This window comes from Thunnus albacares, chromosome 15, assembly GCF_914725855.1.
Source record: "Thunnus albacares chromosome 15, fThuAlb1.1, whole genome shotgun sequence".
NCBI lineage: Eukaryota > Metazoa > Chordata > Actinopteri > Scombriformes > Scombridae > Thunnus > Thunnus albacares.
The window spans coordinates 8,974,873-8,989,521 of NC_058120.1; the positions used below are offsets into that span (position 1 = coordinate 8,974,873).

The 14,649-nt window shown below is 37.4% G+C and overlaps 1 protein-coding gene across 1 annotated transcript; it reads left to right on the forward strand.

Moving 5' to 3' along the window:
- The first annotated feature begins 3,365 nt into the window (after positions 1-3,365).
- On the forward strand, positions 3,366-13,375 carry gnmt (glycine N-methyltransferase). The gene is made up of 6 exons (XM_044375505.1): positions 3,366-3,784; positions 6,531-6,658; positions 6,815-6,928; positions 7,267-7,409; positions 8,631-8,752; positions 11,110-13,375. The coding sequence occupies exons 1-6, from the start codon at positions 3,576-3,578 to the stop codon at positions 11,279-11,281; spliced, it is 888 nt and encodes a 295-aa protein (XP_044231440.1). The 5' UTR covers positions 3,366-3,575; the 3' UTR covers positions 11,282-13,375.
- The last annotated feature ends 1,274 nt before the right edge of the window (positions 13,376-14,649 follow it).

Genomic DNA, 14,649 nt, shown 5'->3' on the forward strand with positions numbered 1-14,649 from the left:
TTCTTAGTGAATCATGTTGTAGATAATCATTTGATGAGAATTTATTGCTCATTCCAGTACAGCATTACAGTACAACAGGCGTTTTACCAAACAATACATTTCCAAAGGCAAATAGGTCTTTTTAACAGCCATTTTTGATAATAACCATAAATTGATAAGATAACACCTGTGCTTTTCACACAATAACAAGTAATAAAGTCTGCTGTGAAAAGGCCTGTTGCATCATTTATATGTTGTTAAATCTTTATTTTTCAAAATGCGAGGGACCATAGTGACATGAAAACAAAAAGAAAAACAAACAACAACAACAACAACAACAACAACAATAATAATAATAGCAAAAATTATAAAAGATAAAATAACATACAAACACACATATACAACCTCCAAGCCCCCACACCTCCTCCCACTCACAAATGTTACAATCTAGTTTCAATTTTTGCTTTAAATTTTTTATTTCACCAACTTTCTTTCCAAAATTACTTTTTTAAAATTAAAATTAATACAGTGGTTTTCTGTAAAAAACTTTTAAAAAACAACAAAAAAAACCCCCCAAAACAAAAAATGTACAATAAGATACATGATATTTTTAAAATGTGATTCCTCTTTTCCATAACTAGAGTCACAAAAAAGTGCAAGTAGTCCAAAGGTTGTAATGAATTTACCTTTTAATTGCTCTTTGATACTACGATAAATGGATTGCATTATCCTGTTGCTAATTGTATATATTTACATGCAGTAAATGGTTGCTACTTTCACTGGCGAGTGGTACCAGCCAGCACTGTGGGTCAGTTTCAGTTTCAGCTTCAGTATTATTGATAATAACTTGTTCAAATGAGACTGTTGTGCTCAGTCTTCTGCATATTTAACCATCTGCCTTAATTTTAAAAAATGTACTATCTGTTGAATAAACAGCACAGACTTCTTGTTTCTACCTGAGGCTCCACAAGGTCAGAGGATAGTCATGACCATCACCCTGACATGTAGTCTGACAACCTGGCATGAAATAGTTCTAGGTTTCTTGAATTTAGCCTGAAGTCTGCCAGCAGAGGGCAATAGACAAAATCATTAGGCACAGTAGTCAAGCATTATTTCTATGTAAATTTTGTTGTAGTTTCCTACAGATGCCACTAGATGTTACTATAGAGAAATATTTTAGTGAGAGCGCCTAAGAAACCACCAATAACGAAATAACACTTAATCAAAGTAACATACAGCAGAGCAGCCACTCCCTAAAGATCCCAAAACTGGAAGTACTGAAAGTCTTGAGTTAATATGCAACCTTGTGGCAACTGGGAACTAACAGGGCTTAACATGATCTTACACAAGTTAAAAGATCAACCAATTCAACTGTGAGGTGACCCAGAAAATCCAGCTTGTAAACCCAAGCTGAGGAGGAAACTTTGAACATCACTGAGTGCTGCCTTTATCTAGTTCAGTTATATGAGTGTTTCCATCTCTCAAAACAAACACACCAAAACAAACACACCCGATAAGACTGTTGTGAAAAAGGAATTCCAGCATGACTCAAAATGTTTCAGTGAGAGACTTAGCTTTAAAGGATAGGTTCACAAATTTTTAAGGCTGTATTAAAACAGCAGTCAATGTCAATCAACAGTCAATGTTTTCCTGTTCAAAGAGGGAATTTGGCACTAAAAAGACTGTAACTTTGAAAGATACTGACTTGATTTGACTCATTTGGATGGCTGAAGCTTCATATTAGCTTCGGGTAAAATTTTAAATACATTTTTGCACAGATGGAGGACTGTAGTTTTTGTCCCCCATTACTTACATTAAAAGAGCATTATGAGGGGATCTCTTAATAGTCAGTATGAACAGGAGGAATGATCACTGCATGAAAAATGTGTCAAAGTTCATTGGGACACCTGACAATTGTTTTAGCACAGACTTTAAAAATTGTGAATCTATCCTTTCATTTTAATGCTTTCACAGTGTATATATGTGGTCCCACGGTTTTTGGAGACCAAAATATATTGAGCAAATTAACCTAAACTAAAATAAAATCATATTTAATGTTGCAAAACATTTCAGTTAGCAGCTGAGACTCCATACCTTCCTTGATGATGACGTGTCAGGCCTGTACTACTACTGTCTTTACTTACTTTACTGTACTAGTTTGTTTTGGTGGCTTTTTGCCTTCAGTTGAGTCTTGAGCAAGTGAAATGCATTGAGGTTGAGGATTCTGGGCCAATTTCATGCCAAAACCAGTACTCAAATTGCACTGCATCATCTGATCTGCAATGATATTACAATATTTCATATTTATTACTAATTTGGAACATTATAATTGAATTAATTAAAATATAAGTATTTAACCATTCCCTCTATGAATCTGCTTAAGCACACATTTGTGCATACACATACCACTCATTAATTAGTCTGAGAGGGTGGAGGTGGAAAATTGCATCCGTTTCTTTTGATTAGACCAGTTATTGTCTGTACAGCCACTACTAGTGGTAGTTATTGTGGACTGTGATGTGACCCTGTCCTTTGTGTGTGTGTGTATGTGTGACTAAGACAGAACATATTGTAAAGTAGGCCTGTCTTTGATAAGACTGGGTGCTACAACCCTAACCTGGATGGCACCGGTTGTGGCTGACATAACCTCACCTCTTCCAGTACATTTGTATGTTCCTTTGTGAACTTAATCGGCCAATCACAACAGGAGGAGTTCACTTTTTGGGAGGGTGCAGGGAATGAAAAAAAAAACTGCATTTGACTGGCAAACAACCTCTGAGAGATTTTTCTTTTGGCTTTGTTGAATTTTTTATGTGATGCATTTTTCATGTGTGTTAAATGTTCAATTGTTTTTTTTATGTTATCATTTGTCATTATTTCATCTGCTTGATTCATATGTATGTAACCTATTCTCCTCACCTTGATAAGCGTTGTGCAGTACAGTTAACACTTATTATTATTGTTGTTACTGTGTAAAATTGCAAATAAACCCTTATTTTGGCTATCCTTGTAGTAATAATTATCATTTTGTCAAACGTGTCCTAGCTGTATGATGAAATGACACATGATGAAATATGTTGGGGCATTTCAGTTAGCAGATGCACTACAGGTATTTTTTTCCTGAGCATAGCCTCACAGGCAACACCTTCCTCTTACGCTGAAATCCTCCTGTTTCAGCAGTACTGGTGGTCCTATAACCTCAAACATTTCCCTGACCCAAACCAGAATTATATATTGCCTCAAGTATCTGATTAACGGGCCTTGTTGTGGCAACTGAACAATGCAGTACAGCGTGAAAATGTTCCTGTAAGGCAATGCGTAGGGTGAAAATATTCCGTTAATGTCAACGTCGAGACGTAAATACGGAAGCAGGGCCGTCTCCCTCCCTCACTCCCTTCTCCATCCTATCAAAAAGTAGGCGTCAGTGTCTAGCCGAGTGTCATTGGGTTAAAGTTTGTTCCTCTTGCGCTGCTCATATAAATAATAACAACCGATATTTTTTGGCTAGCATGTGGAGAGAATCCCTGTTATATAAGTAGACCGGTTTCATACACATTCAAAGTCAGCTGAATACTCTGGCAGATACAAGCAGCAGCATGTCGGTCGACAGCGTGTTTAGGACCCGCTCCCTCGGTGTGGCCGCCGAGGGTCTTCCTGACCAGTATGCCGACGGCAAAGCAGCGAAAGTCTGGCAGCTGTACATCGGAGACACGCAGAGTAGGACGCAGGAGTACAAGAGCTGGGTGGTGTCTTTGCTGAAAGAGCATGGGGTGCGGAGAGTGCTGGATGTAGCCTGCGGAACAGGGTAATGTCAGGCTCCGCAGAGGTTGTGCAAGTGTCACCAAACTCTATGAAAAATTGCGCCTATTTAAGATTTACCCTTGTATATCAGCAAACATAGCACACCTGGTGACCACTTTTATAAATGCCGTATATAAGTACAATCCAATCTCTTATTCGGCTTTAGTCCTATACATCAAATATGCATTATTTTTTTAAAAAAATGCTACTATTGCATATTTTGGTTTATGGCAAATGTGGTTATTATGATAGGACAGCTATTGAATAGTTGCAATGAAGAGATACGTGCAGATTTGTGTATTAATGCTGAACTGAAGACTGCACTTAATCGTGCACATGGTAAGCCGTTTCACTGAAGGAGTGGTGTGACATGTGCTCCCATAGTTACCCTTCAGGTTTGTGAATGGGTGTGACCACTCTGAAAATAGGCTACAGGAGCTCCATAGCAGAGACTCAATTTGCAATATGTTCATATTGCCACGTATGTAGTGTGTGTCATTGCTGTTTTCTTCTCCTTTGTGCTTGATAGAGAGCTGTAGACAAATAGAAGCAGCTTGCAGGGGATTTAAAACTTGCATGAATTAGTTCATTTTATTCAGGTCTGTACTGGTCTAGATAATCTATTTTGGAAAAGTATTAAAAATGCCAATTTTTACTGTAATGAACAAGTTGGATATCTTAATAGTTAATCAGGTTACTTTGACTTTCCTGGAATTTCAACCCAGTGACCGTTTTAACTCCGGACAAAATCCGGATTAGGCCAGAGAGTAATGAATGAAAGTGCAGAGTTGCAGCAGCCACTCTACCAGTTCCTGCCTCTAGCAGCAGTCTGAGGTTGGGACTATGAATTGTGACTTGTTGACTAAAAGTGATTTCATGTCATAACTACAAATGCTCATAATTGCCTAAACAAAAAGATACAAGTTTGCAAGTCGCAGTGCAGCTCAGTGTACATTTACACCAGTTACCCACACTTTTGACAAATTTTGATCCACAGCAGGCTACTGAATGTAGACTGATATCTATATATCTATAAAACTGGAAGCTAGTCACTGTAAGTGACTTGTGTGGAAAAGTAGATACAGAGTTCAGTGGTTGATGAGCCGGTGATAGGTGGCTCCAGTGAGTTTTGACTGGTTCACTGCAGTCTGTTTACCTGTACTGATAATGTATCTGTGCTCTGGGACAGCAGCAAGGCCATTGGCTGAACTTAGACAAGAAGACAACATATTTTAACCTGTCAGGCAGCTGAGCCCTCAGTTCACCTCAACTCAGGAGGAATTATGAAGGAGATGCAATATTATCAGTATCATTTAATAGTGCATTTAATTTTATTATCTTAAAATCAATTTATCAGTCATTGAATAGGCTAGCCAAGTGACACAAAAAGCATCTTACCTAAAAAATTGTCATTACAGTCTCTTCTATTTGGCTGATAAATATTAACTGGCTAATGTTTATCATAACTCCTTCCCCTCCAGGTCAACACTGCTATCATTTGCATGTCAAAAGTAAACATTGTAAAGCTTCATATCTCGCAGAGCAATGTCTGGGTGGATGTGGTTGTGTGGTTCACCGACTTTGACCCCATTCCATAGAAGTAGTGTGTCTCAGTAGCAGGGCCATCTGGGGCGATGTAAACATGCTCATAGTGGAATGAGGTTACAAAGGGCCCCACTATTTTTGGCATCACTGTGCCTGTGATGCCAATTTTTCCAGTTGTTCTGTCACCAGATTTAGTGGCAACTTCTGCGTGAACCTACAGATTGTGCTTTGCAGTTTAGAACATAATTAGAATTTGCAGAGGAATATTTTATTTTGCATTGAGATTTACACTGTGTAATTCCAAATAAGCTTTTGCAATAATTATGTAGTTGCACTCTATATTCTTACTGTTGGTTTGTGTAATCTTACTGTAGACACACTGTTGCTTTTTTTTTTTTTTTTTCGTATTTGCTGCTGTTTTTTATCTTTTCTCAGTTACTCAGTTGCTGTTAATGATTGTTGTGTGTTACCTTTTTTCAGGTCATTGTCCACTGAATTTATCCCTACTGTAGCTCTTGTCTGTCGCTTTTGCTTACTTTTGTGGTTTTAGAAAGCACAAGAGACTTAAGTGCAAAGAGAGCCCCAAAAGAAATCACCATCCTCAGTCCAGACTGTGTTTTAGCCTTTTTGTCTTTGTGAGCATGAGGAGCTACTGGCTATCAAATATCAGCCATCTCTTTTATAGCTGTGAAACATTAAGGTGTTGCTTCCTGTCTTTAGTATGATGACACTTTCACTCCTAACAAACTGCACTACTGCTCAGGTGGAAGATGATTAAAGGTAGATGATAGGAATGTTTATTTAGTTTCATATTTGAATATTGTCACCAGCTAATACAAACCAGAGTGAAGGCGCAAACGGTCTTTGTTAAACATGCTGGCTGTGAATGTATTCTTGTTCGATTAAAATATGCAATGAAGTTTAACTTCAGATGCAGAAATAATCTGTACTGTGAATGTAGGAATTAATCCTATTAGGTCATTTCAACAAAGCAGGAATCAGCTGCAGTCACAAGGAAGCGCACAAGACAAACAGAGTCAATAAAATCAAAAGTAGCTTAACTCACCATAGTTAAACATTTCGTCTCACTTTGCAGCAGTACGCATTTTAAAGATGATTCCTAGTGTGTTGTAAGCTGAGCTTTTTAGGTTGGCTGATCTTATGCAGGACTTGTATTTACAGAGCATATGGTTTTTATTTTATAGAGTTGACTCCATTATGTTGCTCGAGGAGGGCTTTAACGTGGTGAGTGTGGATGCCAGCGACAAAATGCTCAAGTATGCACTGAAGTCGAGATGGGAGAGAAGAAAAGAACCAGCTTTTGACCAGTGGGGTATGACATTTTTCATTTTGCTCAAATTGAAGTGTCATGGTTGGAAACACATTGTTTTTAGTGCAGTATTTAAAGCCTGTATTATCATATCACATTTCTGCAGTGTTCCTCAGGTGACATCTTCCTGAAATTTTTGTCTTTCCTTCTCATTCGTAGTGATTGAAGAGGCCAACTGGCTGATGTTACAAGAAGACATTCAGAAACCAGGCGATGGCTTTGATGCTGTTATCTGCCTTGGCAACTCATTCGCTCACTTACCAGACTTTAAAGGTATATAATTAAAGTGTTTGAACCGTTCTCTAAGAATTACCTTTTACTCACCTTTTAATTTTTTTTCTTGATTACAGACTTAAATAGTCCATGATTTAAATTTTGCTGACACCTAGATGTGATAAATTTAAAAATGAATGTTCAAATCTCACATCACAACCAAACACATCAGAGATTCATTCAAGACCATCTCAAAACAAACATCCATCTATGAATTGATTACTACTGTATTTTCAGGCTCCAAACACACAAAATTAAGTCTCCACCACCACTCATTCATTCAATGTTAAGTGACTGCAGAACATTTGATAATGTTAGCGATGTTGTATTGCTCGTAGGGGACCAGAGTGACCAAAAATTGGCCCTTCAGAACATTGCCAGTATGGTGAGACCAGGGGGGATCCTCATCATTGACCACCGCAACTATGACTACATCCTAGAGACCGGGCTGGCGCCACAAGGCAAAAATATTTACTACAAGGTACTGAAATTAATGGAGTTGAGAACGGTTACAGAATATACGGTTTGACATGTAGAGGATCACTTTGTTACCCATTCAACCTCATTTTCTGTATACAAATTTCTAATTTATCAACAGTATGTGTAATAACTGGGTAACTTTTGTAAATGTAACTTTTTTTCCCACGATCAGAGTCTTAACCCTATGCTGTTGCTTTGTATATCTTGGCTTCTGAAAAGTGAAACACATCGCAGTTTTGTAAGAAACAAATCAAAGACGTCAAATAAGAACAAAAATATCAGCCTGAGAGGCACATAAAAACCTGTTTTTAATCTAAAACAGGCTTCTGCACTATCTGGCTCTTCATTACTTTGTGAAGAGGAGTTGGAAAGACACGGCTCTTTATGAATGGTTTACTTACACTATTCCTAGCAGCAGCTGAGTTTAAGACCTAAATCTCTATTCAGAGCCTGCCGGATATTGCAAGATCTTCAGTGAAAGAGGCACAGGCGAAACAGAAGGAGTTGTGCATGAAATTGTCTGGTTTTAAGACTGTCTTGGAAAATGGTGAGAAAAACAGATAATGTCAGGAGTACTGAGAAAACAGGTTATTTGGAGTACATGTAAGTGTGCACATATGCAGCCTTAATGATGTGTAGCATTTATGTTGCAGGTAAAATACACATTTATTGGCACCAAGAAGAAAACACCAACAAGTAATCACTTATACATTTTCCTTCTCTTTACTAACATGTTTCTGTAACAGCAAAACTTTGGGTTCAGGCATCTGAAGTTTAGATAAACAAGCAGTCCTGACATTTACTTTCTAGCCTTTTGGCAAAAGCTCATATATATGAAATAGAAAAAGACATAACAGCAGGTGCCAACTGCGATGAGCCATATTTGATTTACTCTATTTTCCTCCAAACAAGTTCCTTATTCTTTAATCCAGCCAACGTAGGAACTATCCAGCTGGAAGGCCTAAATGTAAATACTAAGTCAACAGTCGCGTGCAAGAGCAAAATCCACTTCAGATACCTCCATAATCCCAGAGTCTGCTCTCATGGTCCAACTCCATAACAGCAAGAGCAACTTCCTGGTTTTGTTCACTAGCTTCTGATCAGGCTTCAGCTCAGCTCACTCTTGGAATTACTGAACAGGAGATGAAAGTTTGTGGGGAGTAATCTTTGCTGTGTAATACTCACTAACATGCTACATGTGTGTGTGTGTTTTGTGTTGCAGAGCGATTTAACTCAGGACATCTCCACCTCAGTGCTGTGGGTCAACAGTAAACCCCATATGATTACACTGGACTACACCATCCATGTGCCCCAGGCTGCCCTCCAGAATCTTCCTGAAGTCAGGTAGGTGTTGAGCCCAAAGGTCTGACAACCATATTTAAAGTTGCAATACACAACATTCATCCACTAGATGTCACATTATAGCACCAACATCTCAGACCAAAACCAACCTGTGTATCGTTTACTCAATAGAGTTGGGGGAAAAAAGAAAGCCGACAACTCACGAAACTCAGATCAAACTATTTCATGCCTCAAATGCTTTTAGAAAGATATTTTAGTGTACTGTTTAGCTGTAATTTGAGAAAGTTTGTGATGTGGCCATCTTGGAAATGGATGTGGACAAGGACAAGGAGGGACTCACATGCACTAACATGCACTAACATGCATGTTCACATGCACTAACATGCATGCATGGCTACCAAAACAAAGAACAGAGAAGCTCAGATAACAACAAACACAGAGGGAATGTGACTTAATTCACTGGTAAGGACGCCGTTACTCTGTGATATCTCTACGTAGCAAATAGTTGTTTTCTGACAACTAATAAGGCTAAATATTGTTTATTGCAACTTTAAGTAACATCAAGTAAGATTTGGTCTCCTAACTCCAAGCATGGTCTCAAAACATAAAATGTTATGATTAAATAAATATAAATACCAGTGTTCCTCCCCCTCACAGAGAGTTGGCAAGAAATAATTCATATTAAGGAGTAAATAGTAGTAACTGCTACTTTCCAGGGCTTGGCAATAATGATATAATTCTCTATGACGGCATATCTAATTTTATATCACGATATCCATCCATATGGTGATGTAATATTTTTTCCTAAAGATCAATAGAAAAATAGTTATTGAATAAAGTCCCAAGTGTCTATTTTTGGCTAATCAGGCAAATTAGATACCTGAGGTATCAAAGTACGTCATCACAATGATGCAAAAAGAATATGATAATCCAATATGAGCATGCTCACTGATTGCCCAAAAAGACCACATACATCCACAAAAATACTTGACAAATGTTAAAGGATAAGGCTGTCATTATTCTATATTTTCTTATTGTCAACAAATCTCACAAAAAGACCAAAGTCAACAATACGTTTGTCCATCTCTCAAAACATCCCAACTCTGCCAGTGGCTCTCACCATCATTCATTCCTCCTGAATGTGTAATTTTTTTCAAAAAATGGACATTAATATATAGTTTTTAAAAAATCGTTGTTAATAAATGTTATTACACAATAATGTCCCCAAAACATCTGTGCTCTGTAGATTTTAGCAAACATTACTCAAGCAGGAGTAACTACTGCATTTTTGGGGACTATTTTCAGCCACAAATTAACACGTTTGGTGCACTATGGCTCTTTTTTGCAGCAGCAGGATAGTGTATGTATGTAGTATGTGGGATTGACTCAAAAATACACCCAGTGCAGCAGTGTGGCTCAAGGATATGTTTGTAATAGTTTTTGGATAACAATGGAGGTCGGTGGCACTAAGATATAAGTTATATCAGGCTTTGGTTACACAGATGTTACTTGTTAGTGGGATAAATTTGTTGTTGGTTTGAGTCTTTTCTTGGGATTTGTCGACAATAGGAAAAATGCAGAATATTGCCAGCATTATCCTTTAAGGTATAGCTACCATAGTATTTACAATATGTTAATATATGGTTGATGCTGTTTCACAGTATATATTGTTATATTCCCCAACCTTACTACTTACTGTTTGCCTACATTAACTTGTTCAAGAGCTACAATAACATGTTTGGCAGAAAATTAACATTACACTGCTGGATTTCAGTGATTATTGCTTTACAGGGATTTTAGGTACAGAAAGACAAATATGAAGTTTCCAAACTACCTTTGTACTGAAGATCAGGAGCCAGATTCACAACACAGTAATAACTGTCTTGTAACAGCATCTGTCAGTCAACATCGTATTGCATGAGAGTATCATGTCAGACACAGTTAGTGTTTGATTATGAAGCATACTATAACATACAGTATTTGTGACATATAATGTCTTTATAGTGAATGTCACATTTTGCATGATAAATATTTAGAGCAGTGTCAACTTTTCTTTCTGATTATGAAATGACTGACTCTCAATCATAAACAGTGACTAAGTCATATTCCTGTCGTTTGTCATAATATAATAATGACAATGATGTGTTAGCCTAACCACATCCCTAAAATGTTACCTTAAAAGTGGTCTCCAGTGTTTGTCTTGTGACATTTGATGATATTCGTCTCACAGTCTGGGATATTTCTTCACTGTGAAGACTCTCTGTGATGTTGTTTACTGAAATCCCTTACAGTCAAGGTCAATGGACTCCTTCCCCAGACATGTTAGACACAACAATAAGTGCCTTTATCGAGTGGAGAGAGGAATCCTAACGTGCGTTTGCTCACTTTGTGTTCTGCAGTAAATTCCGTCTGTCCTATTACCCTCACCGTCTGGATAGCTTCAAAGCTTTGCTGAAAGAGGCCTTCTACGGCAAAGCGGAGCACAGCGTCTACGGAGATTTCCAGACGTACATCCCCGGTCAGTCCCAAGCCCCGTGCTACTTCATCCATGTCTGTAAGAAGAAAGCCTAAGAGCCCTACTCATCAACATCCTACTCATACAAACACACATGGCCCTCTGCCCAACAATCCTACAATCCTCCAGATTTGGGCACAATTAAATTTGAATATGTTTTTCAAAATATTTCATCTTATATTTCTTGCAAAACTGAAGTTTTGATGAATGATGAGAGGACTGGTTAAGTGAGGAGCACATAGACACTAAAATCATCCATGTGTGCCTGATAGATTGTTGACTGGAGTGTCCCATGCTAATACATGAGCACACACAAGGATGGCTGTAATTAAGAACATAAGACTGGCCTTTATAGAAAACATATTGTTAGTGTTTTTTATGGCCTGAAAAATTGTTATTCATACCATTTGGCTTTAGAACTCCCTAAAATTTTCATTTTCTCTCATTTTATAGAAAAAAAACATGTATGCTGAAATGTTTGAACTACCAGGCCTCTTCGGCTTTACTAGGAATAACTGGATGATTTTAATCTCTATGTTCTGATAACATGATTGGAGTTAAAAAACAGCCAGTTCTTTGAACTCTCACATAGATCAATAGTCTAAATAGGATGAACCTAGGTTACAAAATAACATGTATTGAGTGCTCCTCATTTCTTAAAAATATACTCACTCAGACTGTATTGGACCACTGTTATGCCCGTGTCTAGTATCTTCCCAATGTGCTGCTTTTGTGTTATATTTGTTTCTGTCCACCCTGCTTCTTCCCTCTCTGAGCCTTAACATCCAAAATGAACATGTTTCAAAATGGTGCTGCACATCAGTGATATTCCTCACGAGGGAATACTTGTCCATCACCAGTTATGTATAAAGATATGTTCATAGACAGTTCTATTTTGTACGTTTACCACAAGGGTCTTAAAACACACAGATAAACCATCTGTGTCTTTGATTATGGTAGCCTTTCTTTTTTCATGTATTGTTGAACTGGAAAAGAAAAAAGAGATGATCTCATTTTGGCTTCCTTCCTTTCTTAACCTTCAGACAAATCTTTGACAGGTACAGCATGATGACAGTTACAATATTTAATTGTATTGGACTCACTTTTATGAGAGCAGCCCTGCGGTTAAGTGTAATTTTCTTAACTGTAATCTTGCACAATTATTAACATAATTTTTAAGTCCAAGTCCAAGTTTTAAGACCAAAAAACAGCTAGTAAGGCTTGTGAAACACCAACTAGGCTAGTTAGTTTTAGTTTAACCTGCTTGGAATGTCAATACAAGGTAGAACAGGAAGTGCTAACCTGCCAGTCAGTCTGTGAAGATGTCACAGAGTTTAATCATAAAAAGGATTGGGAATTCTCCACCCTTGAGTGCCCTTTAGCATCTCACCAAATGCCTATCAGCTCCAGATCTTAAGCAATTTAGGTTTTGTTTCACTTTGTTTTCTCTTACAGTGTGGTACAATAAAGTTGACTTTATTTGAGCCAAGAACAGCCTTCACATTATTTGTTCATTTCCACTTGTGAACCTAAAACTGGACAGCAGAGTGAGTGTATCCGTTGAATGTGACAGTAAAAACTACAGTCAGAATTACTAGCAGAATCATTTTGGTTAAAAATGCAAACAGTTGCCCAACACTCTTCTTTTCCACCAAAGATTTTTGGAAAGTATTATTTTCTTTCCTCAATTTTCAATTTGTTTTATTTAATTGTGCTGCACAAATGTACTGTGCAGTCTCTCAAATAATTGAATTTACCCAAATAACGAGGGAAACATGATGTGAGAATAATTTATGTTGCTGTATTATCCAGGTCCAAATACATTTTGCTTTGATACCAAATTAAAATAAATGTTATCCCTGCCCCTGCTGTTTGCCAACAGGGCCGCATGGTGCATTCAAATGTTGTGCCAGTGCCTCTTGTAGAACAAAATGTACGGTATGCTGTAGTATGTGATTAATATGAGATCAACAGTTGGAATGTGGTAAGAAAGGCTGTGGCTTTGGAATTTATGTAAAGGTCAAACTATGTCAGAACAGTCTTATTATGTTGCCAATTCTTTGAAAAAGTGTAAAAAATGTTTTAAAGTTTATTGCTTATATAATTATTGGGATTATTTTGCATGAAATAAAAAGAATTTCAAATAAGTAGCCTAATTGTCATGTTTTCATTTTGTGTGTCATGTTTTTAGTAGCCACACTATTGGCATGGCTGTGGGGATAGTAATGTGAGTCTGTCTGTCAGTCAGTCCACCACTTTGCTTCAGACTGAATATCTCAACAACTATTTAATAGATTGTTAAAAAATTTGATGCTGACATTTAAGGTGTCCAGTGGATGAACCCAAATGACTTTGGCGGTCCCTGACTTTTCCTCTATAACATAACCACCACATTTTTCACTTATCTAGTTAAATATCTCAACATATGGATTTGGCACATCATTTCATACCAACATTCATGGTTCCCAGATGATGAATCCCAATGACTTTGGTCTTCTGAATTTTCCTCTAGTGCCACCATGAGATTGACATTTGTGGTTGTGAGTGAATTGGCTTTTTGATTTGGTACAAATAGTGCCTATAGCATGAATTGTAATAACTTTGGTGAACCCCTGACTTTATGTAGTACCATCATCAGACTTTCAAATTTCTCTAATACTTTGGTTTGTGACCAAAATATCTGCAAAGGTTTGAGTGCAAATTGGAAAATGTTAGCATGCTAACACACTAAACTAAGATGGTGAACATGATAAATATACCTGCCTGACATTATACCTATTAAACATCGTCATGTTACCATTGTCGTTGTGAACATGTTAGCGTATTAATGCTAGCATTTAGCTCATTGTGCCCAAGTACAGCCTGACAGAGCCACTAACTAAGACCCTTAGTCTTGTGCCACATGAAAGATACAGTAGCTACTGTAGACTTTAACACATACAAATACAGTCTGCAGTTCAGGTTAAGTCCAAGTTAACTTGGCCAAAACCAGATTTCTGTATCAAAATTATATACATTTGATTAGATGCTATGAGCTTGGGAATTATGGTGTCATGTTTTACAGTAAGTAACCCAACAGCTGTGTATTGGTCTTGTATTTAGATTTTAACTTAATGTGAAAGCATGACAGATAATATCACAGGTAAGTAGTAAGACAAGATGAAAAAGCTAGATAAGTGGGGGTACTAGGTGGAGGTGTGTATATGAAACTGAGTAGCATTTTCCTTTAAATTAGAGTACAGTTTCTAAATTCATTTGTAGATATTGTTTGTATCTATAAATGGCCATTAAAAGGGCATCAGTTATTTCCCTCTGAGTGCAGAATACAGATCTCACACAAGGGGGCGGTATTACATTACATGAAACCATTCAGTACACACAGATGAGGACCAGACTGTAGATAGTTTTTATTAGTATACCACAA

Bases quoted from the DNA above. Each gene is read 5' to 3' on its own strand.
- gnmt (XM_044375505.1), top strand. From the start codon at position 3,576: ATGTCGGTCGACAGCGTGTTTAGGACCCGCTCCCTCGGTGTGGCCGCC. The intron at 6,659-6,814 runs GTATGACATTTT...TCTCATTCGTAG, and splicing joins ACCAGCTTTTGACCAGTGGG to TGATTGAAGAGGCCAACTGG. The intron at 6,929-7,266 runs GTATATAATTAA...TATTGCTCGTAG, and splicing joins TCACTTACCAGACTTTAAAG to GGGACCAGAGTGACCAAAAA.